The sequence below is a fragment of the Pholis gunnellus genome (assembly GCF_910591455.1).
Source record: "Pholis gunnellus genome assembly, chromosome: 5".
Lineage (NCBI taxonomy): Eukaryota > Metazoa > Chordata > Actinopteri > Perciformes > Pholidae > Pholis > Pholis gunnellus.
The window spans coordinates 11,612,255-11,633,126 of NC_136531.1; the positions used below are offsets into that span (position 1 = coordinate 11,612,255).

The window sequence follows — 20,872 nt, forward strand, 5'->3', positions numbered from 1 at the left end:
GTGGTAGGATGCACAAGCAAAACACTCTCTCACGCAAGGGTGTACAGATGGAGTGAAGATGTCTCTGTTGTACATATTGGTACAATTGCACCTTGCAGCATTTATGGTTTTAGATTCAAAATTCCTGTTTTTTAAATAGCATTTGAAAGATGCCTCATGGGACAACCAATTATACTGTAATCAATGTTATGGTGTTGTGAGTAAGTCTGCAACACAACAATTGTAGATTTGCTTTTGATAAAACTAAATATCCAATGAAAAGAAAAAAGAAAAACTCAGTATATTCCTGCTGTCCCACCTCCAGGAACAAGGAGATGACAAACCAGTCACGCTAAGATTAAGAAACAGGACCTGGGACGCCATGAATTTCTGGAATAAATTGATAAATACATAAATTGTACCATTTGACAATATGAGCAAGCTTCTCATATTTTCCCAAATTTGCAATACCCTAATAGAAAAATGCTTTCATAACAAGTAAAGGTCAGGTCATATCCTCACAGTCAATTCATTAAATAAATATTTACAAACAAATTGTAGCTCTGTGCATTTAGAAGTAGTTATTGTAAATCACTCAAGTTATAATCGCTCAATATATGTTGTAGGTATAGCAATGCATTGTATTCTAGAAGTATTGGTAAAAGTTGAGTTACCATTGAATACATTTAGTGAAGTAAAAACTTCAAAATTCTCCTGTGATGGAGGAATACAATCTCACAAAATTAAAATACATCAAAATAAAAGTGTAATTACAGTAAATACAGTATCAAACACTGACTCAATAATTGTAAATATAGCTTATGTGGCCAAATAATTTCCTGAAAAACAGAGAACGCTCTTCTCTTGTAAAACTCTTGAATATTACATGTAATAATAATTTAATTACAAGAGGAGGTAACATACACAGTGACAGTTACTCTTCAATTAATCTGTCATATAGGCTCAGTTAATGTATCCAAATTAACGTGATGTGTTTCATTATATATCTACGGTAAAACTGCATATTTCATTTTTGATATGAAGATAGTTGAAAAGGACATGACGAGTATTATTTTAATTAAACAAGACAAAGTTTAATTTATAACAACTATGGTCGAGTGTGTGAATCATTTTTTTAACCCATCACAGGCTGCCTGGTGTAAGTACTCCTACAACATATCTACAAAAAAAGGAATATCTTAAAATTAATGTTAATGGACCATTGACTAAATATATTTCATTAAAATGTACAACAGGCTGTTGAAAAAAAGTAAGTGGTCTTTGCAGTTTTCTAATGACTTACAAGTTGTTGTCACTACCAAGAATAAACTTTCAACTCAATTTTAATGTTATGCTTATGGCAATCGAGGTGACATTTAACCTTCTAAAATGATCCATGTGATTGAAGCGACCTCTAGTGCTAGCAGGTTTCACGTACCCCGTTAAGAACTATATTACCCAGAATGCATTGTGAATGGAAGCAGCCTACTAATTTGCCTGGAAAGAAATACGATTCATGTGTCTGTTTTATACCCAATATTAAAAACTCAGATAAATCCAGCAGCAAGCAGTTACCAATGAACATGGAAAGCTTGGACTTTATTATCAAACAAGCAGATGTTTTCAAGCTGATTCAATAATCAGATGGGGATATTTATAGTCAGCTAAAATCCGTAGGTCGGGTCCTCAGCCTCTGGTGTCATTGGTGAATGACCGAAGATGTCTCACAGCAGGTTGTTTGCCAGGCTGCTTTGTAAGTATTTCACTAAATTCTAGTTTGAATCACTTGGAACGTTTGACAGTTTAGTTTCTGTAACACAAGTATACTCGTTGGTTATGTGCTGCATAAGAAGAGCTTTGCAGGCTTGCTTAATCTTTCACTGGCTAGCAAAGCCTCCCTTGGTTTGCTGTCAGTGAGCTTCCAGGCTAGTTAGCCACGTTAGCCTACCAACCGTCTAATGTTGTAGTAGCTCACTGACTGTTAGTTAGCCAGCCAGCTAACTAGCTTCAACTGAAATGTAACTTTACCCACAGCTGCCTGCGCCCAGGCCAGAGCAAGTATCGATCTATGACCTTCCATGTCCTCTCGACTAAACGTAGCTCGTCCATGTACTCTGCTCAAGTTGTTTTTGTTAGAGTAACTTAACGTTAGCTCATGTTATTTGTCAATGATTTGAGGCAGCTACATTAGCTGTTCAATCAGTCTGTCTGCAGAATACGTGGTTAACGTTACAGCTCTGAGCATTTTTGTATACATCTGACACCTAAGTTGGCTGTATACGATGCATTAGCGAGCTACAGTTCTAGATTATTATGATATAGCCGTGATTTAGTAGCTGTGACATTGTTGGGACATTGAGCTAAAGTGGCTAACTGAACTTTGTAGCGTTACAGTGCAGCTGTCTCTGGACAGAAGACCAAAGTTCATTGTCAGTGAGCCCAGTTAGAAGCTTGTTTTATATGTAGGGACTACTTTTCAACTGAGAAAATAAGTTTTAAAATCTCTTTTGAGGGATACAAGCTTCTGTTTTGATTGCCCATATTTAATGTGTTAAGGTTACTTTGTTGATCTTTGAATAAAGTCTAGTGACAAGTTTCAAGACCCCAAAGAGAGTCACTGGTAGTCATCAGTTATTTCTATCTTCTTAGGCCTTATTTTTACCTTTTTGTTTATTACTAGCAGGCTTCTCTTGTTTGAAGCCTTTTTCTTACAGAGTTGTACCCACTCACATGTGATAGGTCAAATGTATTAGCTTTAGGTTTCAGAACATCTGTGTGTTAGACTGAAGAGAGGCAATCGGATGTAGTGTAGCGTTCATTTAGGTCATAGTGTCATCATCTGTTCAAGGAGTGAAACCTGAATGCAGTTAACATGTTGTTTTTCAATTACTTGTTGATGAAGTGGTTTACAAACTCTCAGAAAGTACTGTAAAATAAAGGCCACTGCAAGTTCCCAGCACCCTGAATGACATTTGAGAAGCTGTGTTAAAAGATTTGGCCTTTTGCGTACAATAATACGTAAAGTTAAAATCCTGGTCTGTACCATTGTCTTTGGTGCCACCTTAGGCGGTGAGCAGTATTTGCAGGCATGTTATTGGATCTTACTTTCAAGACTTCATCACAATGTTGCCACAGACACCCAGTTGGTAATACTGCAAATGTAAGCGTTTTCCTCAGTGGGCCATAGGCTCAATCACCATCGTGCTGCCTCATTCGGTGATAGATAGTGAATTAAAGTGTAACTTCAGTATCTTTCAACCTGGACCCTATTTACCCATGTTTTTGTGTCTAAGTGACTAATTTGGGGTTATTTGTTTTAAAATTGGATCAGTTTTGAGGGAGAACGTGAGAGTTATGGAAAGGACCCTACAAAGAAATACGTTTATCTTACCTACACTTTGTTTGTTTTTGTGTCACGTGACTTGTTGTCGGATGACAATGTAAGGAGTTGGAGCGAGCAGATTTTACTCGCTTGGAGTTGGTAAAAAATGTGAATGACAGTTATTTAAATTAAGAACTTCGGGATTATTACTTTAAACCATTAATGTTTCATTATACGTTTTTTCGATTCATTTTCTTATGTTTAATTATTGGAAATTTATCAACTAACTAATATTTTCAGCGCTAAAGGAGTCATTATTTAGTGTGCATATATTTATATACTGTGTATTTTATTTATTTTCAACCCATTAATATGGTGATTGCAGCTTTATTTACAATGAAGCTTTATTTTGAATCAATTTTGAACTCTATGCTTACAGTTGGTAAACAAAAACGTCCATTGTTATGACAATACTGTGGTACAACAGTAAAACATACATGCGAATAAAAGCAATTTTGAGAGAATCTTTTGCTGTGATTTAATACCTATGAAATATCCAACCAGTCACTCTGTGACAAGTATTCATAATGAGGTTGTGTAACATGTCGCTAGTGTTTCCTGTAGGGTAAGGTTGTTCATAACACCTGTGCTCTTTACATATATATATATATATATATATATATATAAATAAATAAATTAAAAAAAACTGTCGGCAGCTGCTTAAAACAGAGTTGATAGGAGCTGTGGGACTGAACCGTACAGTAAACGCATCAATCTCCAGAGTTTAATAATCTAAAAATTGCAGAGCTGGATAATTCTTTGTTTGTCCCAATGACTACATGTGGTCTTTTAATTCAATGTCAGTTGTATTAGATGTAGTGAAGCACCATTATTCCACTTTCAAAATATACATTTAAACACAAGTAGTTACCCTGCAACTTTAGCTGACGGTACACAAAATGTGCCGATAACAGCCTTGAAATCGATGGCATTACTATACATTTCCTTCAGTAGTTGACAGCATTGCATTACAGCACAAGCATAAATAACAAATATTAATAGAACATCTTGGAAAACTATGGGGCGGCGGTGGCTCAGGAGCAAGTCGTCCTTTATTCCCAAGGTTGGCGGTGTGAGCCCCTTGTCCTTGAGCGGGACACTGGAAGAAAAATGCCCCCATTGTGCAGGCCAGCACCTCGCTCCGCCACCATCGCTGTGTGAATGTGTGTGTGAAGAGGTGAATGAGAAGAAAGATTGTAAAGTGCTTTGTCCGTTAAGGTAGAAAGGTGCCGTATAAACGCAGTCCATTTACCATACATTGTAAGTCAACAACAATAAACGATGATTGCAGAAGCAAAGACATTATTCTAAAGTCTTGGAGGAAAAGTGAACGGACAACTTTTATTTTAACCTTTTTTTTTTCCCTTTGTTCAGTTTTTTGACCTTCAAACCATTATTAAATGAGCGCTTCTCTTTATGCATTTGCACACGCATACCAGTACAGTTGTAGATCTCTGCAGGGATGGTGTGTTGTTGTTGGCCAACCCGGACATCTCTATTGTGCTGGTTCACTAGACATCAAGCCATCACCAAGCTAAAGTTTGTGTTTGTGTTTGCCATGATGAGGTTTCGTTGTCTCATTTAGCGTCTTATTAGCAATTGCTTTTTTAAAAACATGCAAAAGCTTCAAAATTCACCAGTGGGATAGTTACTGACGTATTTCATACAGCAGAACAAAACCTTCAAATCTTTCAATTTGTGTTAACCACAGACCCTTTTTAAATGATGAGCCAAAAACTCATTCACAAAACTAAATACTCCTTTTCAGTGAACACATGGATAGGAATTTATCATTTTGTAAGATTTTGATGATTTCTATTTACATGTGTTTATACGTATTTATGTATATTTGTTTATTTATGTTTTTTTAAATTTCTTCATTTTTGACCCCTTTCCTCTTTCTCCATCCAGTGCAGCAGAGCGGAGTCAGGCACTGCTATACTGCATCCAGACAGAACCTCTACATCACCAAGAACACAAAGGTCATCTGCCAAGGTTTCACCGGGAAGCAGGTTTGTACGGCAACTTGTTAAATCACCTTACTACGTACACAAACACACACTCTGTCTCATTCTTAGGTGATCTCTGGAGGTCAAGCTAAAAGGCTTTGATACACAGAGAGGAGAGTTTATAAAAGTTTATTTCCATCACTTGTTAATATGTTTACAGTTGAGGTCCACCTTGATAAACATGTGGAGTCAACTAAATGATATACATTTTGTCAATTCAAGTCAAGTTTATTTAATCTATATCGGCCGACAGCACAAGTTTGTCTCAGAGTCTTTTTAAATTGACTCCAGCGTCGATCCTCAGACCCTCAGGGAAGAGCAGCACAATACCCGAATACCTCCGTCAAGACTCCTTCATAGCTGAAACGTGTGGCTGAGGGACGTCTCTCAGGGCAGACAAACGTCTATACAGAGTAGGCAGAAGTGGCATTAGTAGAACTATAATGGAGAAAAAAGAAACTGAATTACAGAACAAGGTCCATTTAAGTGAAATATTTCAATTGTAAAGAAATTAATAAAATGACTTCAGTACCCTGAGTTTCAGGCAGTAAAAAGAGGAAAGCCAAGGCTGGATCTGAGCACAGAATTGTTATTTATTTTATTTGCAGTATTATTCATGATAATATATCAAACGGTTGTTTTTATTTCTGCTAGTTTTGGAGAAATTGATTTTTACTTTGACTTCAGTTTTGTTTTACCCTTGTGACTTTCCTCAGTCACTGTTTTTTAGTCCATGATAATACCTTCCAGTTATTTTTCAGCAGCGTGAAAATTCTCATGTGGTTCACTTTGAACTGTGTTCAGTCGAGGAGAATGAAAATCTTGGCAAGTGTGCTCAACACGCCAGAAATGTGGACTTTATAAATTTATAATCCCCCTCTGTCCTCATGCACATTCCATTTTTCATCTTCCATTTTCTCTTCAACATAATCAAAGGTTGTTAAATATAGTTCCAGTGAACACTCCGGGTAATTAGAAAGCGATGAGAAATGAAGCACGTGCTATTGAGTGCACACTGTTGAGTCTTTCTGGCTTGATAGGCAAGCAATGTTGCAATTTTAGTGTCTCAACATTAGCGATAATAATGACCGGCAAAAACTGCAAAGTTAGCAGAAGGTGAACGAGTACATTATAATTTGGAGGAAAAGAAAAGATTCAATAACTTCTAATTCCTCTTAATAGGCTAGTAATACTTTCTACATGAGGATCATTTATTTACGCGTGTGGTTATGTCCTGTGGCGACTTTCTCTCAGTAACATTTCACCGACTACAGACGCATATGAGAACATGAATTAACACGGCCTTCATCAACTAATTTTCTGGAGAATTACAACTCGGATTTTACCTCCTAAAATACAACGTACTCCCTTTGGTTTTCATTGGTGCTTTATCTTGTTTATTCTCATTTCAATCCGTGCCGGATGGTGATATTTGTACCAGACACACCAGCATCAGTGTCCCTCTCTTTATCTACAGTCCATATATTAACCTCTTTACATCCAGCTTCCACATGTTCCTCTTATTAATTCTGTATCAGCTTGTCATTGTAGCTTCATGATGTTTACAAAGAGGGACATATTCAAACCCTGAACTGCATTTTGAAGCTAAAAGCTGAGATGCCCTAAATGCTGCACACTCTTCCTTTTTTTTTTTAAAGCTAATCTGTTTGGAATAAATTTAAATGTCACTGCATCTGTCCTGCACCTTTTTATAGGCATGGTCACATTCATAATGTCTATGTGGTTGATTACTTCCATTGGTGCTTACAGTGTTACGGTCTTTACCTCCAAACCGCCACCAGATGTAAGTTAGAATTTGTCTTAATAATGACACTTAAATTCAAATTTTCTTTGAGGATCATCTGAGGTTAAGACAAATCAGAAAAAACTTCTAAATGTGTTTGTTTGGTTTGAAGCTAATGCATCAATTTCATGAATGTCGCCAATAAAATATTTCAACAATGACGGGTACCCAATAGCCCACATGGAAATGACAGTATGTCAAATAGTCTGTGATGATATGTCAAGGTTGGCGCTCCAGAAAGCGGCTTGCACCCCACTTCATTACACACTCATAACTCCTCCTCTTTCCTCGCAGGGAACGTTTCACAGTCAGCAGTCTCTTGACTATGGCTCCCGGTTAGTTGGAGGTGTTTCCCCCGGCAAGGGTGGTAAGACACATCTCGGCCTGCCAGTCTTCAACTCTGTCAAGGAGGTACGTATGACTCCTTATCAGCCTGTTGTCCTCTTCCAACATCTGTCGTAAACATATTGAAGCTGAAATATGTGATATGGATCTGACAGATTTCCTGTAATATCCTGCAAGGGACTGTGTGAAGCTTTTGCAGATGCATTTAAAGAAACATTAGGTGGCACTATTTCATAGCTTTAGAATTTCCATTTTGAATGCACCACCGATACCTTTTTTTTATTTCCTCGCCTCAGGCAAAGGAGGGCACAGGAGCAGATGCCACTGTGATTTATGTACCGCCTCCGTTCGCGGCAGCGGCCATCATGGAGGCCATCGATGCCGAGATCCCATTGGTGGTGTGCATCACTGAGGGCATCCCCCAGCAGGACATGGTCAGAGTCAAACATAAGCTGCTGCGCCAGGGCGCCACCCGCCTCATAGGCCCCAACTGCCCAGGAGTCATCAACGTAAGCGCTCACACACACACACGCACACAATATCACACATGCATATAATAATGCATGTGCTTTTTCTTGTGCCGGTAATAGCCACTGTAGGAGGCATTATGTCTGCGGATTGTCTGTCCATCCGCCCCTCTCTCGTTACTGCAGTATCTCCGTAATGCATGGAGGGAATTTCATTACATTTGCCACAAACATCCACTTGAACTCGAGGATGAACTGATTAGAATTTGGTGGTCAAAAGTCACTGTGACCTAGAACCTATTTAAAGGAGCACAGTTTATTAATACTGCTGGGTTTTTTCTTTCTGTGTTTTTGGTAATAAACAATGTTAGTTATTTGGGTTAAATAGCCCAGCTTTTCCTGATTTAGAAAACTAGAAGTTAAGTAGTTATCATCACTTATGAGAATCTTCTCAGTGAATATCCGCTGACTTTGTTCTGGTTTATTTAAAGTGAGTTTATGGCGTATGGAAAAAAAGCTTAATAATAGATGACTGTGTTCCACAGAGAAAAGCTTTTCTACAGGAGAGACATGTTTGGGGAGCTGATAATACAACATTACCAGTGATGCAGTATTTATTAGTGGTTGTTAAAAACAGTCATATATGTGTGTACCAAAGTAAATTAGAAATTAAAAATGTAACTTTTCTGCAGCCTGGAGAATGCAAGATTGGGATCATGCCGGGTCACATTCACAAGAAGGGAAGAATTGGTGAGATATCTTAATTTTTTAGTTTGAAATTCATGACATCAAACACTTTAAGTTCTTTGTTTAGATCTTGAATCATTTAAATTACACATTGAAATACAAGTTACTTCTGAAAAGCTTAGTTATTTCATTAAATAATAGTTCTCCAACTGCACTCTCTAAATGACTGAAGTGTGATGGAAGAGAACTTTAATACCGTACCTTCCAAATGAAACGCTGTACTTGAATTGTAGATTGAGCTTCTGCTGTTGACAGCTTGATAAACAGTGTGTGCTGCTGTTAACCAGTGAACCTTCACAGGAAGAAGTCTGTTTTTATAGTAAATCACCCATCATCATTCCCAAAGCACAGACGGAACAGCTGTTACAGAGCTGACATCTCTTTTGTTTTTGCTGTCATGATGAAACAATTCAGTCAGAGTTGGACAGAATATTACAACTTCATTATATTTCATTTTATTACACTTGATTGGAGCAGTTTTTGAGTTGGTAATTCAAAATGACTAAATAAAAAAATAACAAAGTTAATATTTCTTTCAGGCATTGTGTCAAGATCGGGCACCCTGACGTACGAAGCTGTGCATCAAACTACACAAGTCGGCCTGGGCCAGTCACTCTGCATTGGTAGGTACCACTGACCTGTGGCATGTACAACGTATATTTAGCACACTGTAACACAGCTCCTAGTTTTATATCCGGACGATATTACAACAGGCAGTTAACTGGGACTGGAAGATCAAACAGTGTATTGCTTTATGGGTTGTTGGAAGAGAACACTGAGGAAATTGAACAGAGAATAACGGCGGAGATTTTACTAGTGTGTAGACGGGATGGTCACTTCATACCAGGCACTCATCATATGCCTTCATTTACTTTGAGCCTCTGTTTTAAGACATAATAAGGCGGCTGTTGGGATGTTTCTATACTTTTGTCTTAAATATTTTTGCTACAGGAGATGAAAATAATATTTTATTGGACTTCTTAGAAATAGGATGGTGCATCTACTAAATTCACATTGAACTTCTGATTAATTCCAGTGAATAGCAACGCTTTGTGTTGAAAAAGCATTTACCAACTTCCTGATCATTGGTTAAAATATTCCTGTGAGATCTGAACATCACAGTTGCTGCCATCTTTTAAAGGGCACTATTGAGAATGAACAGAACGCTCGGTGGCCTCAGAGGCATGTGGAAACTGTCACATTTCTTTGTTCTTAAAATCTTGGAGACGATGCGTTTCATCTCCCGTGGTTCTCTGTCACATTATCACATGATACGAAGAGGTTCAGAACGGAAAGATCTTGAGATAAAGTAAACCATGAATATCCTTAAAAAGCGGAGCCATTCAGAGAGCGTGGATTTCCTAAATGTCTCCTGTCTTTTAAATCTTGATCCTTTTTTGACGAATCTTTTTACCTGAACCTAAATACATACTAGGTCCTGTGTGACTTGCAGGTAATACAGTCATTACTGCAATATCGGAGTACAGATGTGGAACTTTCCATCGCCTACTCATCGTGCTATTACCTCACTTTTCTTCCCGACAATTGTTTCTGTAATTTACTGACTTCTACTGGGGTTCAGCGACACATTCAGTTTTAGAGCGCAAGCTGAAGCTGAAGCTGGGACATTATATAGAACAATGTTTGTTACAGAGAATTATCTCTCAAATTAAATGTATTCACTGATCAATCTTTACTGTCATTCTCAGTGAAATGATCGGTTGAGGCCCCCCCGTCTGTTGTTGATGCATCTCTGCGTACTGGAACTGTCAGCCAATCTGTTTTAATTCCATCAGACCCTCTAGACTTACTGTAATAACACCATTATACCGAGCACGTGTACTTCTTGGCAACACAGCGTGAATAAAGATTAACTGTTTTACAAAGACAAATTCCTTTGGCAAATGTCGTGCCCACAGGAAAATCCATATTAGAGGGCTTGCTGGATGCCGAAATTAACTGAAAAACAACTTGGCTTCATTATTATTTAGACATTTTAATTACGGAGCGTCGTCTAGCCAGGCTTCATAAAAACCATATTAAATATTGTAGAGTTCATTAAGGAGGTTTATTGGTGGTTCTGTTTGTTTTTCTCAGATTTCTTAAATCTGAGCATGACCTTGGGACTACAGCAAATTCCATTTAATACAATATTTAATATCAATGTCATCTTTGTTGCAGGTAATGTGCTTCTCTTTGATTATTATACATGTACTTTTTTTTCTTTGTGTTGCCAGGTTTCTTCATGGTAAGAATATCAAGGAGATTTATTTAAGATTTATCTCAGAAGGTTTGCCCAGGCTTTTACGGATGCTGGTGTAATTATTATTGAAAATGATTATTGGACCATTGTGATTTGGAAAAGCGTCGCTCGTCATGATTCTTGGAACAGAAATGTGTCGTCAAACTCCCGCGCAGAGATGCATCGGGATCGTTATAAGATGAAACAAATATTTAGTGACTTTGACGTGAGATTGAAACATTCTGCTCCTTTTGACCTCTGTCCGGTTTTCCATTATTTCGGAAGAAAGTGTTGCCTATCTACACTTTCTATAATATGTTGTTGTGTTAGAGACTCAATGTATCACAGCTATATTCAATCTTTTTATACAAACAAAGGGGTCGCTCGAAGTGGCAAACCTACAGAGAATTCAGCAAAAATGCTGACTTATTTAGGGCATTTAGGACTCATTCGTGCAGCACTCTATTTAGAAGGTAAAAAAAGTTGTTATTATACATTATTAAAGTGGAACAATTCAGGCGTTGCCAAATAGATTGGGCAACCCCAGTGAAGAACTGTGAATAATTACAATTCTGATTATCAGCGCATATTAACAGAAAGCTACGTTCCATCTGCTTCTTATTCCACGCTCTGAAAAGGCAAATGTGATCCTTTTAAATATTCACAGGAATTATCCTTACAGGTTCTTGATTAAACAGCAAGTGTTTGCTTTGTCTCCTGCAAGGTATTGGCGGGGATCCATTCAATGGTACGAACTTCATAGATTGTCTGGAGGTGTTCCTGCAGGACCCCAAGACGGAGGGCATCATCCTGATTGGAGAAATTGGAGGCAATGCGGAGGAGAATGCAGCGGAGTACCTCAAACAGCACAACTCTGTGAGGACATAACACACTGGACACGTATTATTTTACCTCACTCGCCTTGCAATACAGTCTGCTACAAACAGCGCTTCACCTCTGCAGATGCATCTGTTCCCACGTAACATGTTCTGAATTGTCTCTTAGTTGTGCCTTTTCAAATCTCTCAGCTGTAGTGAACACTGGGAACCATCATATGTCTAGATCAAAGTGTCCTTGTGTGTGTGTGTGAGACACAGATGGGATGTAGGTATGATGTTCTAGAAACCCGCTTTGTTAAAGAGCAGTGAACCTTTTCTGATAAACGGCAGCAGGGTGATAATTAGCTTATGTGGCTAAGTGGTTGCAAACTCGGAATTGACATTTTCAGCTTCACCACGCTTGTACGTCGCGTTTTGCGCCCCGCAGATGATAATCTGTTAACTTTGTCAGTGTATTTGTTTGTTTCCGTGCATGTGCGCGCTCTACGGCACTCTTGAGCTGAGAAATGGATTGGATTTGCCCTCGGCCGCTCTAATGCATGCAAATCCCCCCGCTGGCGTCTCAGGAGCATAACTTCTCGCACTCAACAAATAAAGCACAAGTGGCGACAGCAAGGGACAGTTCAAATGAAACATGTGCATGAAAAAGGCCAGCAGAGCGTGGGATTAAGCTGCAGATTTTGCCTTCAAGGTTAGCTGTTAAGAACATCGTACGTATAAAAATGTGCTTAGTAGTAGAGAAGAGCAGAAGGTAGAAGGCGACGTTCTGACATTGAAATTGGCATCACCAATACAGTAACCTAGGGCTGCCCTCATATGATGTTTAAAATTATTATTATTATTAATGTGAAGCACAGTATGGCTGGAAAGAAGCAGCAGGTGAGCTCATTGAAAATATTAACTACTGCAAAATAGTGAAGACATAAATTGATGATGCTCTCTGATAATCAAGAAGATTTCGACGATTCAGAAGCATCTTTAGGGGATCAGGTACATACAATAGATCTTTGTTGATCTGTTTTATATTTTTTATATTTATAACCTAAAATAAATCAGGCAACATGTTGCATACTTGTACATAGTCAACACTTAACTCTGCTTTTGGAGGGCAAATGTAGAAAGAATTTGGTCAATATTATCAAAATTGATAACTAGACTGTTGAAGAACTATGTCATTCCAGCCCCTGGACACTTTGAATCTTAAATGTTTCTCTCTAACTGATTAAACATTCTTCTTAGCTATTATTTATTAGAGTTCAACCTTCAAAAAGTCAGATCATCTGCTTCATCAGCAGCAAAGCCTCCAGACTTCTAAAAAGCAATTACAAATAGGGCTGGCTGAAGGCTATTTCCACTATTCGGGTGAACAATGAACCAATCACAGCTTTGTGGGCGGGATAATAAATTGTGAAGTAATTTTCCTTCAAAGCTAAATGGCCACTTGGCTACATCCATAAAGAATAGATAAAAATGCAGGCGTTAGAGCTGCAGCTGTACAAACTAATGATTATTAGAAATAACTCGACTCAGCAGAATATTTGACCTTAATTAAAAAAAAGCAAAAATAAACGTTAACTGAAAATGAAATCGATGGGATGGATACATCATTCGCTGCTGATTGGTTAGGACAAATCAAAATACACAAGAAATGAGCTAATGTGAACACACTGAGTGAATGAAGACAAACACATTGTTACTTCAGTCTGATTATCAGGCCACATCTTTAGATTTTAGTTTAGATATTGCTAAATCCTGATTGGTCCTCGGGAGTACACGACATGACCCGGGGAGCTCGGCCACTGCAGCAAAGACGGAAACTCCTCGTGTGAAATACACTCAACTTTGACAGAAAACCGTGTTCATGTCCTGTAGGACGCCATTAATCATAGAACGAAGCTAACGGAGAAAACGAGACGCTGCTTTTCATATCAACCTGACAAATTCTGCCACATTAAGTTCAGACTGCTCAGAAAATTAAGGCCCAGCGTCGTGATGGATTTGTGTCATGCAACATTAAATATATTGAGCTCCTGTTTGAGAAAGACGCATTATACCAGAAAGGTGAAGGAAGTATCGATTTCCTTGCTCCGTCAGTGTTCCAGTTAAGTTACTGCAGACTGTTTATCTACCGACGACTTAATTCTGTAAAGATTCAAGTAAACAAGTTTATATTTCCCAGAAGGCTCTGCTGTCAGATTTTATGATGCAGGGCATATTTCAAGGTTCAGTCTTAATCAATGTCTGCGACGCTTGCCAACATAATATGGTCTTAAAAGTCACCTGAATCAAAGGTCTGCCTATCATTGCCAGAACTTCACAGGCTTTCTCAAGTCAGAAATAGGTTTTACACAGAATATCCGTATTGCAATTTGCTTCATGCATATCAAGTAGTTCTTGAGTATTTGGCACCTTAGCTAGAGGTTTACTGAATTTCTTTTCGATTTCAACCTATTTTTTTTTTTCCAGCCCATCCTGTCTCCACTGAGCTCCGTTAAAGCCCTTGTAACTCTGTGGAATAAACACTGAGAAGTGTCTCCTGTAGTCTGGAGGAAGGCTGTTGGAAGGAAAGTGTCGATGAGCTCCATGTGTGCGTGCACATGCCACTTTTATTCATGCCTACCTGTCATGTTTATAGGGCCGGATAATTGTCTCCGTCTGGCTTTTTTAAAGCTCGAGTACGATTCCTCACCTTGGTGCAGTGCTGTTTTGTGTTTATAGAACAGAGATGGGTGAACTACCCTGTTGGTCTCATAATTAAGGTAATCTATCTGAACGGCTAACAGTGGAAGACAAAGGACGGGTAAAGTGAATGATAGTGTAACTCACCTCCCTGTATGCATTGCTGGTACTTCAAAGGAGGCAGGGATTAATAGAGTAATTAAACCTCTTTCGTTTGAGGTAGATTCAAGACTCGATTCACACGAGGGTGGTTTGTTTATTCACAACGTGATTTGACTTTTGAATACCGAGTGGGGGTTTCAGTGCTACTTTGTTTTGTGCTTACATTTTTTTTCAACACACAGAACAGATGCTTGAAACACATTTGGAGCGCTTTAAAGTGTTATTCCCCTCTCTTCATTTCTATATTAGATGTGCAAGTGTTAATGACTCATTAGCAGCGCGTTTCTATCCAAGGCCCTCAACATTTCCCTGGCTGATAAATGTCCCGCTCGTATTAATTATTAAAAGTCATCTCCAGTGTATATTAGCCAGACTAGCCATCTTGTTCCTGCCAGTGTCTGTTCTGAATTTTGAGCAGAAATTGCAGAAGAAGTGGGCATCTTTGAAGGAACTTGCTGCATTGCTTTGGCTGCTGAACATGCCACATTCATTCTGTGAAAGCAGTCTGCAAAGCTGTGCGTGCACGTGCACGTGCATGTGTGCTGCGAGAAAGCCGTCCCTTACAATTATGTTGTTATTCCTAAATATGAAATATTAGCTGCTGTACGCACACACACACTCACTTCGTCCCTCTTGCGTATGATGTTATTGCTGAAGATGAAATATTGTCTCTCTTCACCTTGGAAGTGATCTTAACTGTTGAACGTAACATCGATCAATGAGCAAGCAGCATAGACAGGCGCTGAGCTAATCAGTGCCTTCATGACTAATTACCATCTCAGAAATGAGATGATATGAAACGGCAGGAGCCGGAGCCCCTCTCTGGTCATACACCAACCCATGCAATTAAATGGCTTGATTGACCCTTTGTTTTAATAATGCAGGCTGAAACAGAGACGGCTGGTTAGACGAGCCTGTTATTATCTGTAATGGGAGGACACGGGGTGTTTAATTTCTAATGAATGAATAAAATGCAGGTGCAGTAAGCTAATTCCCTCTATTTTTACACAACCCTCTACCCCCGTTTTGCTTCTTTCCTTCCTCCTAATCCACTTTGTTGCTCTGCTAACTGCACTCACATCCTCACACCTTCCCTTGAGCTTATTTTTGGTCCATTTTAACCTGATTTTATGCTTCCTTTTCTCTCTCTTCCACCCCCATCTTCTATGTTCAGGGTGCTAATTCAAAGCCCGTGGTGTCCTTCATCGCGGGGCTAACTGCTCCTCCCGGCCGTAGGATGGGCCACGCTGGCGCCATCATTGCTGGCGGAAAGGGCGGAGCCAAAGAGAAGATCGCAGCCCTCCAGTCAGCTGGAGTTGTTGTCAGCATGTCCCCTGCCCAGCTGGGCAGCACTATTTTCAAGGTGAGTCCGTTGTTCCAGCAGGAATGTAGTGTTTACAGAGGCTTGAGGAACAGTGATCATGAACAGCTATGGTTGAATTTAATGTAATAGTACATTTACTTAGATACTGTACATGATCTTTACTTAAGTATTTTCATTGTATGCTACTTTGTGCTTCCACTACATTTTCGGGGGAACCCCACTACAGCTGTACTGGCATTACTTGTTACTTTGCAGATTAAGATTTGACAGAAATGTATGATCAGTATATAAATAATACATCTTTGCCAAAAGTGTTGCGTAAAAAAAAAAGCTCTGCCTCAACCCCCTTTAGTGTTAACATTGTGCTTACATGATAGTAGTAATAACTCAATGATATAAATTACATAATACAATTCGATAGGGGCAATTTTGCTTGATTGCATTTATTTTAGTTACTTAAGTATGTTTGGACTATTTTTCTGTTGTGGTATTACTCTTACTCAAGTTAAAGTTGTGAGTACTTCTTCCACTACGGATGCTGATAATGTGATAGTTTTACTGTTTCATTGGACAGGACAGCATACGTTTAAAGTACTTTCAAAGCTTTACCAAGAAATGTATTAACATTAATAGTAAAAAAACAAGTAACATTTCTATAATTACTATCTTCAACCTCTATTGGTCCTGTTTTTACATGAATACAACTCTATTTATACTTTATTCACTAAAACCTACAGTATTTAAATGTCACATGTTTTTTTTTTTTTTTGCATTCTCATTATCACACACTTTGAAAATGTTAAATTTGTCTAAGTCAATCATCTCTTTTGGATTTCTCTCGCTCCTCTTTTCTTGACCCCGGCTTCAGTCTTCCTCTTCCAGTTCTGTCTGTAGTGTTGCTGTCCAATTCATTCATGGCAGATTTAAAGAATTGAAAACATACAGGAAAAATGTTTTAGAGCTTGATAACAAATACACAAAATCATATACAAACAAACTAAATACTCACGGTCACGTGTTCCAAGCAAGCTAATTACAGTTCCCATTATTTAATGATATTGTAACAGCTGTAGTGCTACTCGTGATTCTGGTCACTCGTAGCGCCGTCTTTCAACGCTGAGCGGATACAAATGTGAGAAGGTTTACTGTGAACAAGAATTTAATTTTACTTCTTCTGGGAGTAGCAAGGTTAGAGATTGAACTTTTAATATACCGTAAAGAGAGGCAGAAATTAATAAACGCATGTTGACAGTGGCTGATTTGGCCCCACTGCCTCTTTATTTCAATTTATCTCTAGGGAAGCACTGTTAACAAGATGTATAAAAAGTGAAAGCATGTATTGCACCCATTCATCATCTTATACTTTCATTACCACTGCTGGCACTACTGCACGCAGATATAGATTTACACACGTTTTTTCCCCTCAAAGTCTAATTCATAATCATTGCGTGTAATGATGAAAAACGCGCGACGTGGTTGCTCATTTTGCTGCACGTTGTGTTCATACATCTCTGTTAATCTCATTGACCGCCGTAATCGAAGCAATAGGAGCGAGTCAGCATCCTTTTTTCGGATGTGGGCTGAAACGATGACGACCCCCCCTGTTCTCAGGTGCTCGGCGTGGTCGAGATAATTCACTCACCTGCTCGGGTGACGAACACATGAATCAGAGGTTTATCAATCATACATACAGCTGCAGTGGATGGCTTTTAATAATACACATAGTAAGCGGAACAAAGGGACCTCCTTGTCTAGACCGTAGATTCATTCGATCGTTTGTCAAGTGGCTGTACGACGTGCTCATCCTTATTAATAACTGCAATACAGCACGCTCATGCATCATCGAATGTGTTTTTTGAGTAATTTCCAATAAACTGAGACCAGCCAGTAATGGGGCTCTTACTTCCGAGTGGTATGTCATCAAATTGAACAAACTGCAGAAGATGCTTTTGTCCTCAAAGTTGCATAAGCACATTCCCGCACACTATTCATCATAATAATAATAATAATAATAATTAAAGATGCACATTGCCAACTCTCTGTTAGTGTAAGCAGGATGCAGCAAGCTCGTACTCCTCTGTTGAAGCTGTAAGATTTTCCCTTCTAGCCTTTTGACAAAATAATACTTTAGCCTCAGATCTTGTTGTGTTGCTTTGTGTTTAATTCACACCTGGTAGACGGGTACATAGGGAACATAGGAAACCTTCAAAAAGACATTTTGAATTTGCCCTGTCAGAAACGCAACATATCCGGCCTGGACATCGAGCTAACCGAAATGCAAAATATGTGATTTTTAACAACAAGAAAAGTACCACGATAAAAAATGAAGGGTGAAAAGATCAGTCAGCAGACCAGTTAATCTCTCACATCTAAACCAGAAATATCTGAGCTCAGAGCCGACATTGTGCGGAATTTTACTACTTCTTTTGCACATTTTCTCTTTGTCTAGCTTTCATGTTTCAATTTTAGCGTCATTGATGTTTTCCTACGAAGCCCTGCCTCAATACAGTGAGAAAGGCAAGGACAAAAACACAAATCTATCAGGTGGAATAAACAAAGTCTATAAACATCCTATTTTATCCAGGCAGACAATATGATTTCAAATAGTATAACAACATGTATACATGCAGTGCTAGGAGTGATACCTAAAGGAATCTTTAGTGCAACTGGTGCATGGACAAGATATCAAACATCTTTTATTTAATTCATATGCACGGTAGAATAATTCTTACCTTTTTACTCCTTTACATAATATCTGGAACTCCTAATTGCAGCAGCAGATAGTATTATCGTATCCTGCTCAATATGCAAAGAGCAAATCGTGCATGCTCATGTGTTCAGATGTGAGCAAACAAACGGAAGCAGAACACATTTAATCTCGAGGTCTTGTTTGTGTAATAAATTCAAAAGTGGAAGGCAGCTCACGCAGACTGTATTTACGACGCCCGGGCCCCTCGTACATCTGGCTCTAGGTGTGTTAAAGCTGCCGTCACCGCTAGCTTGTAAATGTCTGGCTTTTTTTTCACGTAATGTTTTTCTCCGCTCTCAGTATTTATTCAGATGTTTTCATCCGTCCCTTTTGAGTGGCAACCTCCACTTTCCTCATTTTACCCCCCCCCCCTCTTCCTCCTGACTTGACTTGTCAGGTGTCTGAGTGCGTCTCGCACAAACAGTCTGTTGTTGTTTTTCCTCTCTGTCACAAACAACTCTGCTTTTACTTGGTGCTATGATTCTTGTCTTGTACCCTTGAGTTACTGCCTGCTACCTTGGACCAGCAAAGCATCCGTCTGCTTATGTCACCAATACCTTCCTCCTCCTTCTGTCTTGTCACTCTTTCCATCACATTACTCCTTTTCGTTTTGTCCTCTTATTTCCTCTACAGATTTGTCCCTAATACTAATTTAACCCTGTGCCGCTCCCTCTTTTACCCCACATCATCTGTAAAGCAAGAGTCTCCCCTCCACAATGTCTCGTCATTTATTTCCCCCTGACTAAAAAGTCGAGATTAGAGAGGCCAAGGTTGCCTTCTCAGAGATGTGAAAATCTTTCCTCCTGAAGGTGGCAGTAGACCTTCATGTATCCAGAAGCCTCAGAGGAATGGGCCAACATGTGCAGGAGTGCTTGTGTGTTCTGCAGACCTGATAAATGGCATTTGAATTAAGTTACTTTCCCCTTGTGGAATGGAAAAATTCTTGGGGAACGACATATTCTATCATCCTACGGTTTGTATGATATTCCCCAAATTGAATATGTAAATAGCTACATCCTTCTTAATGGCTAAGATAATGCTTTCTCATTTGTCGTCGCATGGTTGGACTGTGCTGATGAACGTGGCAATTGTAACCTCGCATAACTCAGATTTTTGCAGATGTGTAGCCTCCATCAATAAAAAGGAAGTGAGCTGTTATTAGTGTTGACAACTGGAACTTACTGACACGTACGACGCTACACGATATGCTCTCTCCAGGAAAAGAAAAGAAAAAGAAACAACGGGCTCTCCAGAGCTCCAACCGCCTCGGTTTCTCCACCTCAACAGCAGATCTGATGCATCAGATCAAAACAGAGGCTGTGTGAATTTTGCATGAATAAATCATTCACTTCTGTCCCACTTCATCTCACTTGACGTCTCCTCCTTTCTATCTTTCTCTTGTCCATCTCCTGTAGGAGTTTGAGAAGAGGAAGATGTTGTAAATCGTGCGGGGAAGGCAACCAACCTTTTTACCCCCCTGCCCTGAAATTGAGATGGAACAGCCCGATTCTGGTGGTGGATATGCCCGACAGCATCTGTGAACCCTGATTATCTCAAGTACAATGCCCCACATGCAGTGTTTATATTGTAATTTCTGCCATGAACTTGTACCTTGCACATAACAAAAGAATAAAACATAGTGTTCTAATGGTAACCTAAAGAACTCATTGTATACACTGTCGAAGCTTTCTAGATGTTTTTCCTCCTCCACACTGTAGACAGCCAAAGGAGGGTAACCTTGGCGATTTGTTTTGTTCCGTTATACGCTTGCTTGTAAGAACGTCACTCATTTGACCGGCTGTCCACCTGAATAAGAAATATTTCTCATATCATTTCACTGCTGTGTCGTTTCTATCCTTTTTCATATGGCTCATTTGTGAAACATGTGGTCTTGATTACTGAATGAGCTCGTCTGCTTCCAGTTTTTCTAACTGTTTTGAAGTAACTTGACGTATGTGAGGGAACACAAGGGGATACAACAGGTGGCTCTTCAGTTATGTAAAGAGTCAGTTACTATGTGAGGAGGTGAGATGAAGCCGCTGTAGATCTTATTTTCAAGATCGAAAAGAGTCACTTGTAAAGTCCTTGCATTTATATGCCTATATGCTGTAACAAGAATACACTATTAATGAAGAGCAGAAACG

General features: G+C 39.1%; 1 protein-coding gene across 1 annotated transcript; it reads left to right on the forward strand.

Moving 5' to 3' along the window:
* The first annotated feature begins 1,656 nt into the window (after window positions 1-1,656).
* Window positions 1,657-20,560, forward strand: suclg1 (succinate-CoA ligase GDP/ADP-forming subunit alph). The gene is made up of 9 exons (XM_079159270.1): window positions 1,657-1,732; window positions 5,273-5,373; window positions 7,469-7,585; window positions 7,816-8,028; window positions 8,679-8,736; window positions 9,273-9,356; window positions 11,700-11,851; window positions 15,830-16,018; window positions 20,144-20,560. The coding sequence occupies exons 1-9, from the start codon at window positions 1,699-1,701 to the stop codon at window positions 20,168-20,170; spliced, it is 975 nt and encodes a 324-aa protein (XP_079015396.1). The 5' UTR covers window positions 1,657-1,698; the 3' UTR covers window positions 20,171-20,560.
* The last annotated feature ends 312 nt before the right edge of the window (window positions 20,561-20,872 follow it).